Here is a 24049-nt window from a genome sequence, read left to right on the forward strand (position 1 = left end):
GATGGGCCCCGTTTAATCATACACCTTATTTTACATAGGATTCTCTGCACTCAATGTTATACTTCATTTGCTTAATGCTGGAAATGAAATAAAGAAAAAAATGTTAAAACCTAAGATAACCTAGAGTCTCCCCAAACCCCTGGCAACCTGACTAACCACAAGAGTTTGGAAAGATTTTCCACATTCTCCTTAGCCTGCCACAGCAGAGGAGCAGCCGGGGTCATCCAGATAGAGCACAGTGGAGGCACAGTAAGACCAACAACACACACCTAAGAGGAAAACCTCCTATGAACAGAGTAATGAAGTTGATATTTTTAAGGGTAGGATAGGGTGACCAAAGACAGGGAGGAGAAATATTTGATGTTACCAGGTAAAAGTGCAGCATCTCAAGACACTAGTTTGTTTGTGGCAAGAAATGAGAGCTGGTTACCATCTCAACAAAAGCTGAGTTTGATTATCTAGACATAAAAGAATACAAACAAATCAGAACAAAATCAAAATAGCAGAATCAAAATACTGCAAATTAAGGGGTACGATGAGGTGAATCGCCCATGTAAAGAAAGATGAGCTAGAAATTCTTTATCATAGAATAGATAGACTAATACATCTGAGAGTGATTCTGTCTCTTATCACTGGAGAACTCTAAGGGCAGAGACATACCAAGCTGATGTGAAAGAACTAGCAGCAACATAAGGTGACAATTGTGTTGCCTCACATCGCCTGTCTGGGCAAAGTCAGGTTGAAAATGTGGCACTTGAACACACAGCACAGACTACAGCCAGCAGCCAACTAGCACATACATTCTGCACCTGCATGACAGAAATATCACCCTCTGCCAGCAGGTGCTGTTATGTGTATTCACCATTCAGAAAGGGAAAGAAGAAGAGCTAGACAGTGGAAATGCAAGCTGTAAACAAAGCAGCTCTCAACACAGCTGCTGTTTATACCTGATTCTATTTGAGAATATGTCTGATAAGAAGATGCAAATGGATTTGCCGCTCTCTGCCCTTGGTCTTTTGTTTGTGGAAGAAGAGGTTGCAGAGGTTAAAAATAAGGAGAAATCACACAAACGACACACGACACAGACTACACAGCCAACAACCAACTAGCACGGATACTACAGTGACGGCTCAAGGGGCTTTCACAAACTGTTCTTTTCTTGTGCATTGATTCGCTAAGCTGAAAAGCCAATCAGAGTGGCCTCTTTCACAGATGAGCCAGATGCCCATGCAACATGCCAAATTGAAGGAAAAGCTGCTAACAGGGTCCAGCTAGTGTCAACAGTTCGGGACACACAGGGAAGACGAGCCCTAACAGTGGCCAACGGCCGACCATCGGCTTGGTGTGTCACGGCCCTAAAACATGATATCAATAACAGTGTGATATGACAACTAACGAAAAAAGTCAGAAGTTGGGAAAGTGAAAGCACACACAATGAGACACGTTTGAAAGAGAAATAACAGGTAATGGCATGGATAAACAGACTAAAACAAATGAAACAGAACATAGCAAACTATTTTAAAAAAATCAAAGGGAAAGCAGGGTTCAAATCCCAGGCATGAGAGTGAGGTGGGAGAGCTGGTAGAGAAAGTGAGTAGAGGGGGTGTTGCCTGTGGGACTGCTGAGGAGTCAGTGATAATTAGCTCAATTAGTGACAAAGGCAGTGTAATAAATACCGACTTAGTGTCTGGGTCCCCGCTGGCCTCTCCCTGCGCAGCCTGCGATGTGCCCCTGGCCTGACGGACAATTCATTAAACTGACAAAATACCCCACCGTCCAGGCGTGACGCAGCGAGTTAGCCCCCTACAGGCCCAGCCCATTGTTCTAATTGTCTGGGCTGGAGTCACTTTGTGGCCGCCTCCTCCTTCACCCACCCCGCCTTCACACTTTGCCTTCAGAAAACCCATGGAGTTAATGCCCCTACCTTACTCTGTAAGTAGGTGATCGGCAGGTTGGGATAAAAAGCAGTAAGAGTTCCTTGGGGTGGGGTGGCTGGTGGGGGAGGCAGTGGGATTAGCGAATGGAGGTTGCCTGGGAGTGCTGGGAGCAGCACCGATCGGAATGTAAGAGAGATGAGTCCAGAAGCTCGGATGCGAGACAAAGCGAGAGTTAATAAGGAAAGACTGAAGGGGCTGGTAACAATGGGCCGCCACCCGAGTCGAGATGAAATTGCTTCCGAGGATTATTGAGAGACGGTGTGAGCATTGTAGGCTTTTTGTGTGAGTGTGTGTTTGGTTGGGTATTTGTATGTTTGTGCTTCAGTGTGTGTGCAGGGGCAGGGGGAGTGCTGGATTGATGGCTGCCCCTCTGGTTGGGGAGCAGGGGAGCAGGGGAGGCTAACCGGCTGTTCCCACAGTCTGCTCTGCTGTGGCCACCTTTGACACACGGGGCTGCCAGGCGGCGAGCAGGCAGCCATGGTAAGAAGGGCACAAACAAAAACAACAGCTCCACTACACAAAAGTCACTGTCTAAGGAAGGCCAGTGGAGAGGTTCAGGCTGGAGGCGAGGGAGTGAGGAATTTAAAAAAAAAAAGATATAGAGATGGCACAGAACTGGACAGCAAAGTCCCATTTTTGGTTTGGATCCTGCCAGCTACTGTCTTGCCAATATCTCAAAATAATAACACACCGACATCCAGCGGAAGCTCGCTCATGTCCAGAATATGTACCGTATCACACTGCCAGTGCATTTAAGTAGCAATATTTACTTTCTAAGCTGACATTTCAAAAATACTTTGGTCAGTTTCCTTTCAGGATGAATCTACTTTCCATTATATATGCAAAAAAGCTTCACAGAATTGTTATCTGATCCTTATACAATCCCTAACATCAGGAGCAACTTTAACAAAGGTGGGGGTCAAGGTTAATAGAGCAGTTATCCCAATTAAGTAACTTGGTAACATAAAATACTGTAACTGATCTGAAGGTGACAGTGTCGCTTCAAAAAGCACTGCTCGTGATCTAGGCCCGAGAAAAGACAACAGTTTTTGCTTGTGCAAACGGCGCTCCTTATCTTGATGTAGCAATGAGGTTAATCCCAGGAGAATTTATAGAACACGGTACAGCATATTGAAAGCACAGCAGCTTCATATTAAGATTCCTGCTAAATTGTGGAAAAATCCTTGCCCGATGGGTGGAGTGGGTTCCAATTTGAAGGGCACTGAATGGTAGACTGCTCATGGTGGTTGTGATGGACACTGTAGCGTGGATTGATTCGATTTCTGTGCTGCCCCAACATTTCACTGTAATCTCCATTATAGGCAAAGTTCCAGTTAATTAGAGCAGTGTTATGACAGGAACAGCCTGACAGTGCTCATGTTATAATCAGAAGCATTTGTTTGCAGTCATTAAGTGACCACAGGGCTATTATGTAATAAGATATACATTTACCACACACATCTTTCATAACGAATTATAAACAACTAAGCCTTACCTACAGCAAGAAAAAACTACAGTCCAGTGGGTTATGTTATTTTTGCTTAAATTCAATTTAGATTTCTAGGAAACAATGAAAAGAGCATGAGTGTGCATTTAAAAAGCGTGTGAATTTGTGCACTTACTCAAGTCAGTGTGTTGTGTGGGTGTGTGGATGGCAGCTGGGAGGCAGACACGGTCCAGGAGAACCATCCCCTAGCAACTGACCTTTTTTGGCAGATGGCAGTTCCAGAGTAACAGCCACCGAGCATCACAATGGCTGTGGCCTCCTAACATCTCCATCACTTCATCATGTACCGGCCTGCCACAACCTGTCACACAGGAGAGAAGGAAGGTTACACTCATCCCAGATGCACACAAGCATCCTCTCATTTTTATATCCTCTTCTTTCAAGTCCAAAACATTCCACACACTGACTGTTCCCTTGTTTCCGGGGTATGTGCAGCAAAGCAGTCGCAGGGATGAGTGGAGGATAGATTTAGGAGAGACACAGCAGACACTCACTGCTGTCCGCAAAACTCCAGACACTGTCAAACCACTGTTTTCCGTTGTTGGGTTTTCTGCGCATAGTGAATCAGGGTGGGAATGTGGACAGACCACTCGATCATGGTGAGCAATCAGTATGATGTCTGTGGTCAGGCGCTGTGCCCCTGTCGAGTGAGACGGAGAGCAAACCCTGCAAGAAAAGTGGGGGGTAGAACTTTTTGCGGTGTTTGCGTGTGTTTCTTTCTGATATGCCAGCACACTTCACACGTGTATAAAGATGTTCTACGCTGTAGCCTCCTGCAAGCGACCACAGTGAATCTGCGGTGATATGTTTTGAATTACCCCCCAAAACACCACCACCACCCTCTGCACATACACAGCATAACCTCGTGATTGTCTTGGCTTGATGGCCTCTTCTCAGTTGGCCCATTTTCTGTTTGTATTAAATGCTTTTCTTAGCCTCAAAAATCCTAAGATAAACACCTCATTACCATGAAACGTCACTTCTAACTAAACAGCTGAAAGTGGTCCTCCGTTCACTGCAAACACTGAATGGTCACTTTTAAGTACTATTTGACAGAAGGTTCGGGCAATAATTTGGGAAGAATAATTATCCAACAAGACGCTGGAACTCCCAAATCACACATCTGCGAATGATTAACCTTGCAAGACCAGACAAGTGACAACAAATAGATAAAGTGACATGTCAAAATCGGTTCCACTGGATTATGCTTAAAGGGGGAAAACTGTGCGTCAGAGTGCGCCTTCAAACCACTGTATATTCTAGGGGAGATCTTATGCTAGCAAACACTGTTAGTCCTCCTGTAAACAGAGCTGTAATGACAGGGAAAATCTTTGGGCAAGGACAACCAACAGTAGAATGTTTACAGACATCTGACAATGTATGGGTACAGCACATCAACATTTCAGCTCTGAGATCCACATGAAATACGAGTATACACTGTGGTGGAATCCATGTGACACAACATAAGCTTGTGCATCACTTCACCTGCCAGCAGGGATGAAGCCTGCATGTATTCAAATCAAACATACTAGTCAATAAACTGCAGCAATATGTGTGTCTGTGCCAATATGTGCCTGGTTATATCGAATGTTAACACTTCTTTTCATCCAAATGTATCTTTTGAAAGAGCCTACCACTTGAAATTGAATAGAAAGAATATCTGCTACACAGCAAAATGTATCTAACCACAGCAAGTGAAAATGACCGTATCTGAATTGCACTCAGTTAACCCACCTTGAGATTAGGACCACAACAGCTTTGAGTCAAACCAGCACCGAATATTTTTTTTAAGGAATGAGGCCATTATCTCTAATCTAGTAATACTGCTGGAAACAGAAGGAGAAATGCTCAGTTTTTGGATTTAATTACAAGTTGTGTTTTACAGGGACAGTGGGCGAGGGCTCAGCACTGACACAGCAGTAGAGGAATGTTTATTTGCTGCAGTTTAGGAGCTGAGTGGCTTGCAGGAACTATGACACATTCCTGTGTCACCGTCTCTCCTGCTTGCAGACGCACCACGGCACTCACACACCGGTGCCCCATGTGTTGGTTCACGGCTGCACAGACATACACAGGGTCCTCCAGATACACAAAATGAGACACCTCTGAATCAGTAAGCATGTCTAAACAGTATGCTCTCTATAGTGACTTAGTGTGACATAGCTTACTAAGCTAAATACTTTCCCTGGGTGTCAAGTGTGTATGTGTGTGTGCCAGTTGCACCACAGCGACTTGAAGGTGAATTATTCACACCTTACTTCAACATTTTGATGATCACAGCTTGCAAACTGTGCAAACATGGATATGGATGTGCTACGATATGTGTGCGCTTACTTGAACGTCTATGTGTCTGATTACACACACACACACACATACACACACACACGCTTCTACATCTTTCCTTCTGCAGCCCAATCCATTATCCCTGACCGTCTGGCCACCAAAGCCTGTAAATGAGACAGTTCTCTTGGCAACTGTATTTTAAAGGCAGTGACACAGGGGACAGCCAACCACTGGAGCCACACATCTTCCAATCTAAATGCATATTGAGAGCTGCTTGCATAACAGAACCGCCCCAGTCTCCAACTCTCTTTGCCCTCTCTCAAAACACACACATTTTCTTTCTGTATCCCAATCACAATTACACACACACACACACACACAAAATACTGCTCCCACCCACCCTTGTCTCTCTGTAACATACTCACCCAAGCTTTGAGGGCTAATCACTTCCAGAGCTAGAGTTAACCTACAAACTGTGCCAGCAGTCTTTCAATACATCAGCCTAAAAAGTTCCTTCTGGATGCCAAATGAATATTGTGAGTGTAATACACAGACTGGATTTAGCTACAGTACAGAAGCCACAAGCACTGTGAGTTCATGTACAAATGTGTTTCATTTAGTGACATTAAATACTACGTCTTTAAGATGAGCATTGTGCAAAGTTAAATAATAATAAAAATACTCTGTAAATACTGTAAATGTCATCCTACAGGTGGCTACAAGCATCAACAAATGCAGAAAGGGCAATGAATTCATAATATTGTTATGCACAGGAGAACACTGAACATTTACACCTGAATGTGTCCTTGGCTGACACACGGTTGCTGAAAAATAAACACATTCTTTGTATGACTGAAATGGCACAATAAGTGCGTTAATTAATACCATGTGCATATTGTAGCCCATTCAGGGTACAGCTGGGGCGAGCAGTGAGAATGTGGAGAGACATCTTTGTATTTCTTCACTGCTTGTCATAAAGTTTTCTGGCATTTGAATACTCTAAAAGACACATGGGTGTGTTAGCTTGATATAATAATAATTGACATAATTGTGATGATTCTGCTACGCAACAGCCAGAAAGTTCCTGTCCTAAATTCTCTGGCATATAAACATGTTTTATTTGATTACAGCTTGATTCACTTTTTGTGTGCAAGTGCTTACCTGTTTTTGCATTAAAGGGGTCTGGGGATTTTCTGTCTTGTTTAGAGTGGACTCCTGTACCTTGAGATCCTTCCTTCTTTGACTTCACCTTCATCATTGTACAGCATGTGGCATGCTCCCCTGAGACCCTGGGAAGGACATGATAAGGATAGGAGAAATTTATCCCCCTGAGAAACTTTGACCTGTGCTTTTGACCTTTTCTAACTGTTTGAGTTAGCTAAGAGGAAAGGCTGCTCCACACAAACACACCCCATTCAGCCCTGCTGTGATTTAACCCCAAATCTTTCTGACTTTCCTGAGACAATAATACTAACATTTTTATATAGCTTTATAGTCAATTATTTCAAATGAATACATCTCATGTTTAAAAAAAGATATCAAATGTCACTGCTGAACACATTCTTCATCAGCCTAAACTTCAGTTTTCCAAATTACATTGGTCTCCAAAGTTAACTTTCATGTGATGTGTGAGAAATTATGCAGCAAAAACTTGCACTAAGATCAAGAATATGTACTAAGTATAAGTTAAACTCACACACAATTTTAGATTTTTAGATTCTTATCCATTGTGCAAGACATCTCAGACGTGTCTGAAATTCATTCTGCGACATGATGACAATCCCAAATATGTGGCCAAACATAAATATCTTCAGCGACAAGCAGAATAAAGAGTTGTGTAACAGATGGCAACAGAGTCCTGCTATCAACATCATCAAGTCAATCTGGGTTCACATGAACACACAGAGGCAACTGAGACAGCCTAAACAGAACTTGGATTAGTTCTCCATGAAGCTTAGCACAACCTACCTGCAAAGTAGACTACCTTGAAAAATCTGTGAAGGTGTATCTGGTGCTGCTTAAGGCAAATGGTGGTCACATCAAATCTTAATTTAATTTAAATGTTTTCAGTTTTTAATGCACCCTGTATGAAGTTAATTGATAAATAAAAATAACTCATGGCATTGTTTTTGACAGCATTCTCACCTTACCTTTAGTGCCTAAAATGTTTGCAGCACAGTAGACTTACTGTGTTTAGCATTGTGTTATTCATTGTTTTCTATTGATCAGTCATAGATCATCACTCCTTGTTGCCTTGAGACAGTACTGGGGGCACCAATACATCTTATCACCAAACATGACAGGATGAGGGAGCAATGGGATTTGAAAATTGTAAAAGACTGCCATCTAGTGGCATTAGGCTTCGGTACCACTATTACCTTTGCTTGTTTACACAAAACCAAACCCTGGATTAAACATACCGTATATGCAATGCAGTGTCAACACATCTAGAAATTAGTTAGCTACGCAGAATGAGGCGAACATACCTTACAAAAGAAGCTAAAGGGCTACATTTTTACTGTCTGCTAGCAATACTGTGACATCCAAGACCAGAAAGACACAGCACTAAAATACAACGGAAATTACAAACTTAGTTCAAAGATTTATTATGGAATAATATAGCCACGCTAACCTATAACGTTATACGCAAAATTAATGTTAAAGTAACTTGACCCAACTCATTTTCGTGGCAACGGCAACAGCTAGCTCACGTTAGCTAACATTATGAACCGCTATCTTGTCCGATGTTATAACATTGCATAATAAATATGTTTTAAATCGCGCGTAGATAGATTCTGAATTATTAGCAAGTAACACAAACTAACTTGTTTAAAATACACTCATACAGTAGAGTAGATTAACAAAACAATCGTAAGGCGAAACAACCTAATGCTACTATGCTAACCTACTCAAAGTTAGCTACAAGCCGCCCCCCTGCCCAAGATAGTAGCTGGTAGAATAACGTCCTGTAAAAATAAACAAACGAGTACGCTTTTATAACACAAATTAGATGCCTGCCATCAGTTTATCTGTTTACCTGTTCGTCCTAGTCTCCTCCACCAGGGGCCCGTTTCAAGAAGGAGGTTTAACAAACTCAGAGTTTCAACAAAACCTCCTTCTTGAAACGGGCCCCCAGGGTAATTTTGTCCCCGTTGACGTTTTCCATCCGAACTTGTAAATTTAAACAGAGGGAACGCCCATGGAAATGAACGATCACACCGGCACCACCTCCAGATATTCCGCTGCAACAGCTGTGCAAAGCCGAGTGTTAAGATCGTGCAGTTTGTGAGTAGGACCATGTTTCGCTGATATTTTAAATGAATATAAATAAATAAATAAGGCCCGCGAATTTCTTCAAATGCCAACGCACTACTTTTTAAAATCAAACTATTTAAACAATAAGGAAGGAAAACAGTGGGCTTATTGTGGTATATGCAAGACTTCTGGGTGCAAATGTCATGCACTCAGTTAAGAGGTGAAAGGAAACAGGCTGCTTCTACAAAGGGCAATGATCCACAACACACCTCAAAATCCACCACAGAGCAGCACAGAACATCACTAAAAATATGTGGGTAGTTAAGTAGATTTTAAACACTGTGTGCAAGACAGCCTAAAAATATCTCAGAGCTTGAAGTGATCTGCAAAGAAGAGTGAAAAGTGGGTTACTAAATCCAGAATAGAAAGACTGTTAGTTGGCTGCATTTTGCAAGTTGTGATATCTGCCAAAAGGGGTTACTAAGTACTGATTTAGTGCACTATCCAAACGCAATACTGTTGACATTTTTTCTTAATTTTTAAGTTATTGAAATAAAGTGTGTTAATATTAGAGCAAAGGGTCATTTTTAAGAGAGGGGTTGTATTTACTTCTTTTCACAAAATCAAATAAGAGTGTAATTTGTTCAGGGGTGCCAAACCTTTACATACAAATGCACATGATAGACCACCTATAAGTAAAATAAAATTCACCCTGTCAGAGCTGTTTGTGGGACATCGCCTCAGAAAGGAAACCTGATGTCACACTGTTACCGTGCCTCAAAGTGGAACACAGAAGCATGCAGCTTCATTTGTGGTAATTTGAATACTGATCAGAATCTGTAAAATGATAAGGAATTAAGAGAAACTTTGAACTGTAAATGTAAAGTTTAAAGGCCATAGTGCTGTTTTTGCCTGTTTAGTCCATTAATGCACATTAATTTATCACACTAATTACAAACTTTCAAAGAATATTATATAGGTTTCTAGATTTTTTTACATGTATACCTCTTAAGCAGCCACTTGGTTCAGATGAAATATGCCCATCACAGCATCAAGGAGCTTAAGGCAGCATAATCAGATTACTTGATTCCTTTGACTACCAGTCCAACACCCAGAAATATCCAATTTACAAATGACAAAAGAAACATACCCTCAAACAGTGAATCCTGGACATAAATGGCTAAGTGTTTATCTAAATTGATTAATTTTATGTTGATCTATTAATTGGTTAATTCATTGCTTCTACATTAATTTGCAGGTACTGTCCTTTATTATTTTCATTTTGTTGTAATTTACCATAGTTCTGTTGACAACTTTGACACCATTATTAAAGAGAGACGTTCTGTCATCCCAAAGATATATTGTTAATGTTTTCATCATGCCTATGATTTAATGTTTGTCCCTCTGGATGAGATTTCCAGCAACATAGCTTTGGAGAGCTGTTTGGTAAACAGCTTGAATTCTTTAATTCCCATTAGCACTTAAATGTACCGTACGGGGGTTTTGAAAGTCATTCTTTTCAACTTTAACCTACATTTAAATTTAAATGTATGTTTTCTGTGAGCACTGGGTTGATTTTCATACCATACAGAAATAAATAAGAACTGTGGGTACATTGCAAATAGACATATGCATTCAAACCCAGACCCATGATGTATTAGTGATGTGTATTAAACTGAGTAAAACATGCAAAATGAACTAATCAGAACATAAATATGCGGAGCATGCCTTCTGAAAGCTTCCTGCTGGGCACAGGTGCTAGGCGATTCTGGGTCTATCCATGAGTGGATTGCAAGCAGATTTTATTCCTCAAAAGTGTTCAGCATAGCTTTCTTGTCACATGTGCACCTTGTTTTTACCAAATCATTTATCTAGACTGTTTAAAGACAGAAAAATGTCAATACCCAAACAGAAGCAGTGCACTGGGTGGGGACATTAATGTGGTATTTTTGTGAGTTGTTTACATCAAGGCTGCAAATATTTGAAAATATCTAGTGACAGTTACATGAAGAAGTGGTTTTGGTTTGGGGTTAGAATATCCTGATTATCAAAATTACAGTAAAACGCACTGCACAACTCAGTACACAATGCCTGATTTGGCAAATGATTTTGCCTTTCTTGACTTCCTCGGGGTGGTGATGGGTACGCTGAGGATCACACTGAAGTAAGAAAAATACTCTATGCAGATACGTGTTTGGCTTTTATATAGACTGGGATCTTTGTTGCTAATTTCTTCATTGTGTATAACTAAATCAGTCAGAAGACATAACAGCAATTTTTTTGCATACACTGTGGTTATTTTTACTTTTGAATAATGTCATTCACTGTAGGGTCTGACCTTAGTCATGTACTTTTTTACATTGCACCTGGAATTTTTATGTAGGTGTAGCCAAAAGAGATTTTCCACTGCAGAGGAATAAAATGTCAAGACTAACCTGAAACACACACAAAAAGAAGGTCTGTCACATAGGCCAAAAGGTCATGTAAATATAAAGCAGTCTAAGTTTCAGGTTAACTCGATTCATTGTAAACACTACCTATTTCAACTGTTTCTCAGAAGAAATACACAGCTTATCTTTGAAGTCTTAACATTCATTATGGACAATGCAAGAATGTTAAAAACTATTAAATACAATATGTTTTCTGTGACAACAAACTGATTTTAAAATTGCAATTTTTTGGATGTAAAGATGTAAAATATTTAAAAAACAAGCAAAAGAGGGTGTGAAAATGTAAATGTTATTTACATTCTAGTTTGTCTGGCTTGTAATTTGAAAGGATTTAGCATTTGTTTGACAGATTGTAATGTCTTTTCTTCTTCCTACTTTTTATGTTCAAGTCTGTGTTTTCAGTGTATTGCTTAGATGTGAGACAAAGTTGAAAGACAAAATAAATTATTAGGCTTCTATTACAGGGTCCACAGATACATAGTCTGAACTTAGATGCTTCTTAGATTCAGGACAGCACAGGATGTAATTATTAATCATTTGTTTAAAGTTTTTTATTGTGTTTTTTTAATGTTCTAAAACCTAATATCCTGAACTCAGAAATCATCTGTATGTGATCCTCACACGTGCTACTTTGACATTATTTGCTTCCTCTACTATACAGATAGATGGATATATCAGAGAACCGATAGTTTTGTGGATGTATGATTTTGATTGTTAAGTAATTATCAAAACTTGTGGTTACATGATGGTACATGGGGTTCCCTCACATGGCCTATCCCTAAATTATTATTGTTAAGTCTAAATGATGAAAGTATGTATATGTATAGCAGATATATAAGCTAGATAAGTTCAGAATTTGTGCACCCTTTGTTAGGTCATATTATGTAACAGTGCCGCTGTTAAGGTACAGAACAGGATTAGAGTCACTGTGAAAAAAAATTCTTTGAATTCTGGCTTTAAAGCTGACATTTAAAAAAGTCAAATAGTTGTTGTTTTTTTTACAGTAGTTCTAATCTTCTTCCATACCAAGGGTTCATATTGACAAGTGGTAATATAATATACAATGTAAAGATTTTTATTATTGTTAACTAAATGTACATTACAGACTGCAACGCAATTATGAAGGTCCAGGTCTTTACATCCTCAAATATGACATGGACCGATGGACGTAGCTCCATAAATTAAAGTCTAAACGACTGGTGTGGAGTCTTTATCTCTACTCAAGGACCAGACTCTGCAGCTGCTTGGTAGCAGCAGTCACAGTCAAAGAATACTTGTTTACGCAACAGTTTTTTGTATCATCTCACAGGGGAATGTGAAATACCCATAGTGTATTTCAGGTGACAAGCGCAAAGCTGTGCACTGTATCGTAGTCAAACTAGGGAAAACCACTTTTACAATAAACGTAACTTTATTGACAGTAAAAAGTTTCAAGAATATCGAGGGGCACGCATTTGTAAATGTAAGAACATCTTGGAAAGCAACATGACTTTCTGAAATAATGAGGCAGTTGTTCATCTTTAACTTTGAGGTAAAGTGTTTTGTCATGTTATATCATTCACAAAATATCATATAACATTGAAAAGTTCACACAAGGAGACAAAAACCCATGCCTCATTTTCACGTCTTGAAATTACTAATTAATAATTCACAATTAAGATAAAAGCAGAAACTGACAAGCACACATGCTATATTCCATTCACACATTTCGCAACTTATCAAACCAAGTGCATTTGATTTTACTCTTTTCCTCAAACAGTTTCAAGTACATTTGACTGTAATTAAAGGAAATCAAGTTGAACTATGAAGCAGCAAACCCACAATAACAAGAATACTGAGTTTGGTCTCATTCGTGTCCTCAATATTAACATTATCCGATAACTCACCATACTGTAGCAATAAGGTATTTGGGTGCTATAAAGAAGCAGGAGGTAACATTTCATGGACTTGAGGAATATGCTGGATAAGATTTGGAATATAGCTGATTAAATACACCAAGGCTGAACCAAACAACACTAAATAGATCATCACAAGTGTTAACTGAACAGATCCAAACTGATTTCTTAATAATTCATTTTTAAATAATTCATTTGTTGATTCACTTACATTATGGAAATTGTTTCAAATCTCAGTCTCAACTGCTGAGAGCAAAACCACAAAATAATTATTTTAGTTAAAGTGATATTTAATTCTCAGTCACTCATTGCAGCAAATGTGAGTGCAGTCCGCACAACCAGTGCAACGCTGTGGGATTTCTGTCGAAGGCCAGCTCCGTTAAAAATACACTGGTGTTGCAAAATTGATTAATTCTTGTGAGCATTATGTGATTTATCAGTGCAGTAGAACAATCACAGAAATCAAATTTGTAAAGCCAAGTGCTTCGGCAAATACGTTCATATATAAGCAAGGAACCTAAAAGTGCAATCATGTGTAGGTATAGCACGCTGGGCCATCTCAGTCAGGCTCTTCCTGTACACTACATATGGCTCGCAGTCTGATCTGCACCAGTATTCTAAGGCTCACTTTAAAATCCTTTATGATATCGCTTTGTCCTGAAAGTCACTGTGCAGATGTATAATATTCTCTTTTCTGAGGTGACTTCACACTGTTGAACCGTGCTGTAAACAATATGTATTCCTGCAGCAGCATAGTACTGCAGGAGTTAAGGCAATCCATTTCTGTGCTTTGTCTGTGACAAAGCTCATCCCAAACCCAGAGGCACAAAGCTCTCAGTGCATATTAAGCTTACCTGACACCCTACACAAAACGCAATCCTTAACCACAAAAACAAAGCTCTTGGGTGTACTATACCAAATATAATTCTTAAAATGTACAAGCCATGCTTTTCTTAACTGCCTCTGACCTTGTAAAAGTACTAACTAAATTATTTAGGAAAACATGGCTAGTCAAAATTTTTGAGCACCAGTTCCCATCCAGTTTTCTAAATTAAGAGGAAATCCCCCAAGAAGGCACTTTTGATGCAAAACCAGTAGTTTTGCTCGATGATTTGATATGGGAGTGCAATCACTCATGAATCAGAATGTAATTTGCCTCCACCAAACTTTTTAAATGGTATGGTGAAAAGATTCTCCACTTGTGTCTGCTATAGTTTAATAAATATTCTCATAATAAAACCACAAATTGTTTTACTTACATTATGGATTTAAAGCAACTGATCTGGTGCAGAACAAACGTGAGCCCACAATTTTAGAGAGCAGCAGTCACCTCTCCTGGTCCTGCCACGAGCCCCTCTCCTCAGCCTACCTGGTGCTCTCCACGGCTGATGTGAGATGAGAACTCGTAGCGGTCCTGGCTGAGGTGGCCACAGATGTTGCACTCGAAGGGTTGGCGGAAGCCGTGACAACCCATGTGGATGGTGAACATGACATGGTCCAGAAAGAGGATGCGGCAGTGCTGGCAGTAATAGGAGCGCACAGGCCTGCCATCCCTGTCTAACACCTGTACAGTCTCCCAAGAAAGGGGTGAGCCAGGTCTCCTCTTTGATATGGTGGTGGGCACCGGACATGCTCTCTCCCACTCTGGGTCCAAGTCTTTGACCTGGCTGGGGTTGCAGGTGGGATGGCTGCGGGGCAGTGCTGGGGTTTGGTAGTGGAGGTGGTGGTTGTTAGAGGTACTTGTCGGGGCTGTAGCCCTTGTGCTCTGCTCTTCTGCTGTGCTCTCTGTGTCTGTAGAATCGGGGCAGCCGTTGGTTGAGGTGCTGTGGCTATGGGCTGAGGGTTGGTCATCGCGACCCTCACCTGCTTCCCGCCCAGCCAGGCCAAGAGACATCGTTGCTAGCCCACCGCCACCATGGGCTCGGGGGCCCTGAGGTGTCACACTGCTGTTGACAGAGCCTGATAGACCTGTGGGGTGTTCCAACAGGAAGGCAGGATGGAGCTGAGACAGTGCAGGTGACTCGTGGTTCTCACCTTTACCCCTAGGGCCTTGGAGATGTGAACCAGGCAACGCTGCAGAATCCCCAGCAGGCTGAGAGCTCATGAGATCCCCCTCTTTCTCAGAGCCAGAAGACAATTCATAAGGTGCTTCAGGTAGGACGAGGTGCATGTGCTTTTCACCTGCAGAAAAATTAAGACAGAAGGTCCCCTGGATTTACATCATCTGCTTCATTTGGCAACTTGTCATGGTGCAACATTAACCCAGCATCTCCAAACTGGTAAACATGTTGACCTTTGACAGGACAGCTGATGATGTTAGACAAAGATCTTACAACCCCAAATCAGAAAAGTTGTGACAGTATGTAAAATCAAAATTAAAACAGAAAATAGTGATTTGTAAATCATCTGTGTCTTATATTATATTGAAAACAATACAGCAGCACAATATTTGACACCTCATCAGGTTTATTCTTTGTTCAAAATAAACACTCACTGTGAACATTGTGATTCTGATGCCTGCAACACATTCCAAAAAACGTTTGGACAGTAAAGCATGTACCACGGTGTGATGTTGCCATTCCTTTTCACCACACTTAAAAGACATTTAGAGACAACAAGTGATTAAGTGTGTCAGGTGTAATTTTGTTCCATTCCTCCTGCAAACAAGTCTTAAGATGCACAACAGTCCTGGGTCTTCGTTGATGCAATTTGCGTTTCAAATTGCACCACACATTCTCTATTGGGGACAGATCAGGACTACAGGCAGACCAGTCCAGCACTCGCACCTTTTTCCTCCAGCCAGGCCTTGGTAATGTGAGCAGTATGAGGTTCTGCATTGTCTTGCTGAAATATGCATGGGCGTCCCTGGAAAAGATGTCATCTTGAAGGCAGCATATGTTGCTCCAAAATCTCTCTATTTTTCAGCATTAATGGAGCCATCACAGAAGTGTAAGTTACCTTTGCCAAGGGCACTGACACAACCCCAGACTGTAATAGAACCTGGCTTTGGGACTTGCTGCTGGTAACAGTCTGCACAGTCCTTTTCGTCTTTGGTCTGGAGCACACGGTGGCTATTCCTTACAAAAAAGACCTGAAATACTGATTCGTCTGACCACAATACATGTTTCCACTGTGTGATGGTCCATCCCAGATGCCTCTGACCCAGAGCAGTCGACTGTGCCTCTGGACACTGTTGACATAGGGCTTCCTTTGGCACAGCACAGTTTTAAGTAGCATTTATGAATGTAATTATGTATTGTAGTGCTTGACACAGGTGTGCCAAAGAAATCCTGAGCTCATGTGGTTATATCACTTATAGAAGAGTGACAATTCGTGATGCAGTGCCGTCTGAAGGGACCAGAGAGCATGGTCATCCAGCTTGCAGGCATCAGAACTGAAGTGAATGTTTATTTTGAACAAAGAATAAAATTTATAAGGTATCACATCAAATAATGTGCTGCTGTATTGTTTTCAATGTAATACAGGGCACAGATGATTTAGAAATCACTAATTTCAGTTTTAATTTTGATTTTACATACCCTCCCAACTTTTTCTGATTTGGAGTTGTATTATGCCAGACCAGGTTCTTATCCCTTATCAAGCTGAAAAATATATTCTTATTAATATATAATTGAAACTGAAATAAAAAAAAAATAGAATATGTGTGTGTAATCTGTGTAAAACCCCTCTTTACAAATTGTTTTATTAAAAAACAACTCACCCAAAAACTTCTGTGGTGTTGACCTCTTGCGTTTGGTGAAGCTAATAGCCAGTCTATCCACAAACTGATTTCTGTCATTGGATGGCTGGAGCACAGGTTTAGTAATCGTCTCCATATTTACTGATTCTTCTCCTGCAAACAGAAGGCCCTCATCATTCGTCAGGTTTATCATATTTGTATAAATACGATAAACTTGCTTTATTCAGTACATCTGCGTGTACAATCCTGTAGAAACATACAGGTTTGTTGTCTATAAAAGCTAGTGGGTTTTATGTTTGTGTGATGTGTTACCCTGCGCTGTCTGTGTATTAACTGCTGTCTGGTGGTCCAGACTCTTCAGATAACTATGGCAGCGCTCTAGATGTTCCACCAGTGTGCTTTGTTGTTTGTAGCTGCGACTACAGGAGCTGCACTTGAAAGGCTTTCCCACCGTTGGAGAAGAGACAGCTGTTCAAAGACAAAAAGCTGAACTGATTTCTTCCAAGTCAGACAAAAGGTCCAAAATTTCACCCAAGATGATCAAATGCAGAGACAGTTTTTGTCTAGAACTGGTATAACAATTTCACATTGGTGTTTAATCATATGTTTATGAGAGGGGTAATTTGTTTATTTTATTTTATTTTCAACAAAGATAAAATTGACTATGTTTGAGAGAAAGGAACCTACCCATTGATTGGCAATTCCTGGAATTATGCTATGTTGCTCGCCAATGACGACAGAAAAACGCCTAACCCTTCACCGCAACGTTCCACCAGTCGGAAAGACTGACGTCAATTTGCTGAAATCCAGTTTGCATGAATTTTTTCTTTGAAAATGACCTTTCAGACCTGTTGAGATCGACCAAAACCTACTGCACCAGAACTGTATTTGAACACCTGTTGAACGTGTGTTCACAAATTGAAAGCACCAACAGGATTTCCTGTTTTCACAAACTGTTAAATGTCATATTATGTCATGTGTTTTACAGTAGATTCTGGTAAAAAAGCCCTATTTCCTCTGAGCTTCACAGAAGGCGGAAATGGTCCATTCTAATGAATCCGCACTTCTGCGGTTTAGCATCATTTCATAAGGTATACTTCATCACAAATAAGGAATAATATTATAATATTATAACCACTACATCCGTCAAGTTCAACACCTGAACAAATCAGTATATGAAAAAATCATGGAATAAGTTTGAGTTGTTAGGTTCTGTTGTATTGCACATAAAGCTCACTGAGCTACCTGTGTGTGTGCGTAGATGTCCAGCCAGGGCATCTCTCCGGCGACAAGCATAGTTGCAAATTTGACATTTGAAAGGCTTCTCTCCTGAATGCAACTTGATGTGACGTAGCAAGTTCCCCTTCTGGGTGAACGAAGCCCCACACTGGTTACACTGGAACGGCCTCTCTCCTATGAACACACAGGATTTCAAAGGTAAATATCACTTTTATTTGTAGGCATTTACGTTTATGTATGTACTGGGATAAGCACTGCCTTGCTGGCTTGTTCTCACCTGTGTGGCTACGCTTATGCACCATTAGCACATTGGGCCCAATGCAGATCATGCCACAAACCTCACACTGCAGCTTCCCATTGGGCAGTCGGATGGGTCCTGGTGAGGCAGCGTTTGGACTGGCAATCTCATTGTAAATGCTTGCTCTGTCTCTTCCTGCTCCAGCATATTCTGCGCTTCCTTCATCCATGGGATCCCCTTTGTCTTCCCTCCTATTATCATCCATCACAGCCTCTCTGTTCTCCGACTGTGGAGCACCAGGTGACTCATCATCACTGCACAGCTCAACCTTGATGGAGTTTGCTGTGTAGGGACAGAATGAGACAAAAAAAAAACACACTTACCTTCATACATAATTTTAATGAACATGTAGACACAATGCAACAAAGGAATACTAACTGACCACTAAAGGAGCGGTGTGGTGAGGACTGCTGACTGTTTGGAGATCTCGTTGCGGGGCCATGCAGCCCACCATAAAAATTCTGTTCTGTTGATGACTCTCCTCCATTACCTGAAACAATATGATGCCTGTGTTATTAAAGTAAACATTAAAGTCTAGTGACTGTTGTAGTTATTCCAGGGTAAAAACTTACCTTGTGCGTATGAGCGTCCATTGCATTCTTCAGCATTCATTCTCTCACCAGATGCCTAAAAAATATGATTTAAAAACAGACTGTAAATATGATTTTTTCCATTTCATAATGATCATTTGAAAAAGATCCAATTATCTTAGTTTTACATCAAAATTACCTTAGGTATTAAAGATGTAAAATATGCTTAGCAGCTGTTTGTTGGTTCAAGAATAAGGCTAGGAAACAGATAACTTTGTGTTTTCAATTCCAAGTATCTAAAAATAAGATCACTGTAACACACTAATCTAGTAAAATTGGGTTGGCTCAGCTGTTTTGGTATCATGTAGACTCTTCTGCAGTATGGCCTGCAAATGAATATGAGATTTATTGAGGTGATGGCCAAGAGTGTTGAAGGAGGAGTTAAAATTGAATGGGGGTTGGACAAAATAGCAGGAACACTGTACACTTTACACTAAAAAGCAATCCAGTGCAATCCATTGCAACACAATTAAAATGAGAAAATATCATACTTTATAGATGTAGTGTTAAAGCTGGAAAAAAATGGAATAAAACAAAACCAGGGATGCAGAGAATGAAAGAATACATATGAGCCTATGTAAAAAAATAAAATATTATACTATATAAAGATGTTAGAAATCACATTAGAAAACTTTTAGTATTTTAAGCCAACCATAAATAGTCGTACAAAAAATGTAATAATGATAATGAGCAGCATTTAGGGCACTGTATAGGTTAGGCGGAACAACAGCAGTCTACCACAACAGACAACAAAGTGAGGTATGTGGCAGTGCTGAGTACATCTCCAGACATACAGTAGGCTATGTTCTACATAACCAGAACGATGCTCTGTTTTATTTCAAGTTGAGCACAATGTTTAAAAAAAAAGAGGGAGAAGAAACACCAGTATGTACAATACTGCATCTTCTGCTCAAATGGATGACAACACTGGACAGAGGAGACTGTGAACCGAGCGGGGGGCGGAGACAACACGTCGCAGGGAAAATGTACATCTTCGCGCTGGCCGTGCATGGGAGCAACAGGCGCTGCTGCAGCCCGGAGACGCACCAGTCACACCGGGGCACGGCGATTAACAAGGGACGCACACCAGCACCGACCCTTGTCTGACAATACGTTCTGCCCGAGATGGGCGACTGTGCAGCTAAATATATACATTTTCATTTAACTATCATGCCACTTCACATATCCGTAGCTACTTGTTTTAGCGATCGTTTAGGTCCGTTATGACACCAATCAGCTCATGAACGGGCGAGACACAACGGCAATGTGTTGCAGGAGCTGCCACTGACTGAATTGTCCGCATAAACGCAGCTGTCATCCAACATCGAGCACGTCAAGCTGGCCTGGGCTATACAGTGCTTCTCATGTGCCGTTGCTATGGCACCCGACCACACGACAAATGGCACTCACCCTATCAGCTACTCAAAAACATGCCGTACTTCCAAATTAAAATCGATGGATGGTCTTACCGAGCGCCGCGGTGAAGTCCACAAGCCTCTTCCTTACCTGGCGACCGATCGGTGTTTTCCTTTTTAATTGTCTGGATAGCTGTTTGTTTTCCCAGGCGTCGACAGCATCTCCGGGATTTTTTTTTTTTTTTTTTTTTTTTTTTTTTTTTTTTTTTTTTTTTTTACCTGGGAATCCCAAACAACTTCCGGGCCCATGCTGGGATACAGACCGGACAATTGTACAACAGATCTCTTGATTCAATGATTATCGAATGCATCGATGCATGTCAGCTCCCAGTCCAGGTGGCACAACGTATTGATAACGTTATGTCATAACTCATAGTCTCAACAGACCATTAACTATTTAGACTGTTGCGTGTGAATATCTGTATTGGCAAACAGTGGCTACGAGCTAGCCAGTTAGCCTGCTAGAGATAGTACAGTTATTACTGGAAAATTCACCGTTTATGATCAAAGCCTCCTCCGGAAATGCTTGTGGAGAATAAAGTAGGCAGGTTATTTTACATTTCTCAGTACAGTAACCCTAACCCCTTTATTACACAGTGTACATCATTTACAAATAAATTTTAGTTTTCATGTTATGAATATAATATTATGCGATATGTGCAGGGCAGTGATAGTTTAGCGTTTAGGAACAAGCAGGCACACATGAAACCATAAGTAAAATTGTTGTGAGGAAATAGTTTATGGTGATATTACAAGTATAGTGCCACAAGGTGGCAGACCAGCTCTGACCCAATCAGACAACTGTGAAATGCAAGAGCAAATATACAGTAGGTTATTATATAGGTTATATGTTATTACCATGAAAATAAAAAATAATGTTTTAGAAACATTGCAATCATCCCTGATTGTGCGTTTGTAACTATTCAAGCCAGGTAATGCAAAACAAAGCGCAACTATCTGAATCGATCAGGCCTGTGCCAACGCAGAAGGGCCTCATAAGCCTCATGGATCTTCACAAACATTGCCTCCGCATCCTTACTGGGGTTGTGGTCTGGATGCCATGTTTTGGCTAGTTCCCTATAGCTTCGATGTATGTCTTCAAGAGAAGCCTCTGCTTCCAGTGACAATACCTGCAACATAGTTCCAAATTCACAGGTTATTAATTAGGACTATGCTAGAGCAATATGTTTACTCACTGGTAATGTACAGAGTGACAAACAGTATACACCTCAAACTATGACGAATCTATAGCTAAGCATTAACTCGTGATTTTTAACCTTTTCAGAGATATGTGAATGCTCACCTGCAGTGCTTCCTTTTCTCTCTCAGTGTACTCTTTGAGCAGTATTTCCAGCACCTTCTTCCAGGTCTCTTCATAATACCCTCCTCCAGTGAGAGCACACAAGATTCGATATGGCATTAAAAGAAAGTACTCCAGTACACTTCTGAGCCATGGCAGAAACCAGAAAATATCCAGCATTACTGCTACACAGTCAGATAGGTAGTACAGTGTTGCTGTGGTGTTATAGAAAACACAATAAGCCAGTGGAGCTGAGAATGCCAGCCAAGCCAGACTGAGCCTGTAAAGCCGTGGCCCTGGACAAAAGAGGAAAAAATTTATTTCAGTAGGACTTAAAAGAAAATGACACAATGTTGTCTTTGTTTAAAAGGACGTCAAATGATATTGTCACATTGTGACATCTTCTCACCCAGGTCCTGTGCCTTCCCAGGTGTTCGTGGAGGCTTGAACCTGCGGTGCTGTGCAGCCGTGACACTGGCAGCCAGACTAATAGGAAGGGGTGATAAGGTACTGCCATAGAATATTGGGGATGTTATGAAACAAGCAGTCAATGTTTTTTGAAGATCAGAGGTCTGTTGGCCAACGCTTGACACTAGATGTACCCCTGCACCCACAAATAAAGGCAGAACTATCAAATAGAAGAAACTGAGGGAATTCAGTCCTATCAGAGCCACAGTACCAAAGTAGATCCCAACACACACCTGTCCAGCAAATCTAACAGGGCTTATGGGTGGAGTGGCTATGACAGATGATCTTCTTCTCTCTTTCTTTGCAACTTGATTGGCCTCACCAACATAAGCAGGGATACGTATGACCTCTCTGACCCAGCCAAACCCAAAGCCTCCCAGGGTTAATATCCATAACAGAGCATGGTTGTCTCTTCCTAAATACAGATGGTGAAGGCCCAGGGGTCCACCTACTGCCCACAGGGCATAAGCTACCATTACACTTTTTACCATCCTGGCTACAGTGGCTCATTCCCCATACATGTAGTCATTCTTGAATACCTGCAATGGAGTAACACAATAATTTAGTCTAATCTTCAAGTCTACCTTGACATTTTTTTTTATCATATCACATTTTTGTTTTTGTTCCCAAGCTCTCACGTCATTACAAGGCTGTGTTATACAGTATTTTATACACTGTATCTGTCCATGTTATTACACATGTATTTTGAGTATCAAATGTCATACGAAAAAAAAACTATAGACTCCAACCTTTCTCTATAAGCAAGTGCTCAGTTAAAAAGGCTTTAATAGATGACTTTTCAATAATTACTTTTTATACACTTAAGATCTATTCGGTTTTGTCTAATAAAAACTAGGTTACTTACCAAGCACATAATTTCAAATCTTTATCCCGATAAATCCTTTCTAGTCCTTTCTATAGTTGAAGTTACTGCATGTTGTTGCAATAGTTGGACTTTGGATTATTACAGTGAAATGGTCTGTGGCCTCAACACGCCACACAATTTTGCCCTTTACTCGTGTTCACTGATAAGGTGAGAAAATGGGCTAAAGAGGACATTTGTAAGAAACAAAGAACACATACATGTGTTCATCATTCATTACAAATAGTGCAGTAAGAACCTTGAACTGTAACCTAAAGCCCTATATTTGATTTTCATATGAGACAGATAATCTCATAAATCCAAAGCCTATTCCTGAAGTTACCTAAATTAGGGGTGGAAGAAGTAAGTTTTACTAGATTACTAGAAAAGAGTAAAATAATGCTTAATGTTGGAGAAATTATTTGGTGGGAATGAAAAAGTATCAGTATTGGCACCAGTGATTGTGGCCTAGTACTGGCCTACTTGGTCTGGGATCCAATCCAAATTCTGTGGTATAGTCCACCCCTAGTAATTAAATAATTATACTGCCATGTACAGAGTGCTAACAGGGGCCTTATAAAAATTCTCTTTTCTTCCTGGGGCCCCCTAGGAGGTTAATCTGTCCACACCATGTAACAGAGTGTACAGCACATTGTTGTGAAACGTGCCAGAGAATGTTCAAGTAGCCCACATGTACTTTTAACGTTTAATTGTCACATTGTTGTGAAACGTGCCAGAGAATCTTCAAGTAGCCCACATGTACTTTTAAGGTTTAACCCTGTCGGGTATGTTCAGTATGTAACACACCTTTGGATATTAATAACACCAATCTGATGACGCCAAACTAATG

The 24049-nt window shown here is 40.7% G+C and overlaps 3 protein-coding genes across 12 annotated transcripts in view; all 3 read right to left on the reverse strand.

Moving 5' to 3' along the window:
• wnt10b (wingless-type MMTV integration site family, member 10b) overlaps positions 1-8733 on the reverse strand; it is a 21203-nt gene extending 12470 nt beyond the window's left edge. The window contains exons 1-3 of one of the 5 annotated variants that reach the window (XM_020617114.1): positions 8637-8733; positions 6889-7016; positions 3642-3745 (exon numbers count right to left, since the gene is read on the reverse strand). In XM_020617114.1, the coding sequence (XP_020472770.1) occupies positions 3642-3685 (44 nt within the window). In that variant the 5' untranslated portion in view covers positions 3686-3745; positions 6889-7016; positions 8637-8733. Of the gene's footprint in view, positions 1-3641; positions 3746-6888 lie in introns of all 5 variants that reach the window. The other 4 variants (XM_020617079.1, XM_020617106.1, XM_020617097.1 and 1 more) reach the window with 4 other exon arrangements.
• Positions 8734-12877: 4144 nt separating this feature from the next.
• Positions 12878-24049, reverse strand: part of ikzf4 (IKAROS family zinc finger 4) — a 41595-nt gene continuing 30423 nt past the window's right edge. Inside the window, exons 1-8 of one of the 6 annotated variants that reach the window (XM_020615042.1) lie at positions 21609-21633; positions 19137-19191; positions 18947-19054; positions 18544-18846; positions 18273-18440; positions 17340-17495; positions 17049-17180; positions 12878-15508 (exon numbers count right to left, since the gene is read on the reverse strand). In XM_020615042.1, coding sequence (XP_020470698.1) covers positions 14688-15508; positions 17049-17180; positions 17340-17495; positions 18273-18440; positions 18544-18846; positions 18947-19054; positions 19137-19176 — 1728 coding nt within the window. In that variant the 5' untranslated portion in view covers positions 19177-19191; positions 21609-21633 and the 3' untranslated portion in view covers positions 12878-14687. Of the gene's footprint in view, positions 15509-17048; positions 17181-17339; positions 17496-18272; positions 18441-18543; positions 18847-18946; positions 19055-19136; positions 19192-19293; positions 19745-20443; positions 21587-21608; positions 21634-24049 lie in introns of those variants that run through there. The other 5 variants (XM_020615003.1, XM_020615019.1, XM_020615011.1 and 2 more) reach the window with 5 other exon arrangements.
• Positions 21828-22828, reverse strand: dnajc22 (DnaJ (Hsp40) homolog, subfamily C, member 22). Its single transcript, XM_020615326.1, has 2 exons — positions 22279-22828; positions 21828-22165 (listed from the first exon to the last, which is right to left on the reverse strand). The coding sequence occupies exons 1-2, from the start codon at positions 22826-22828 to the stop codon at positions 21828-21830; spliced, it is 888 nt and encodes a 295-aa protein (XP_020470982.1).

The sequence above is a fragment of the Monopterus albus genome, unplaced genomic scaffold (assembly GCF_001952655.1).
Source record: "Monopterus albus unplaced genomic scaffold, M_albus_1.0 scaffold6.1, whole genome shotgun sequence".
NCBI lineage: Eukaryota > Metazoa > Chordata > Actinopteri > Synbranchiformes > Synbranchidae > Monopterus > Monopterus albus.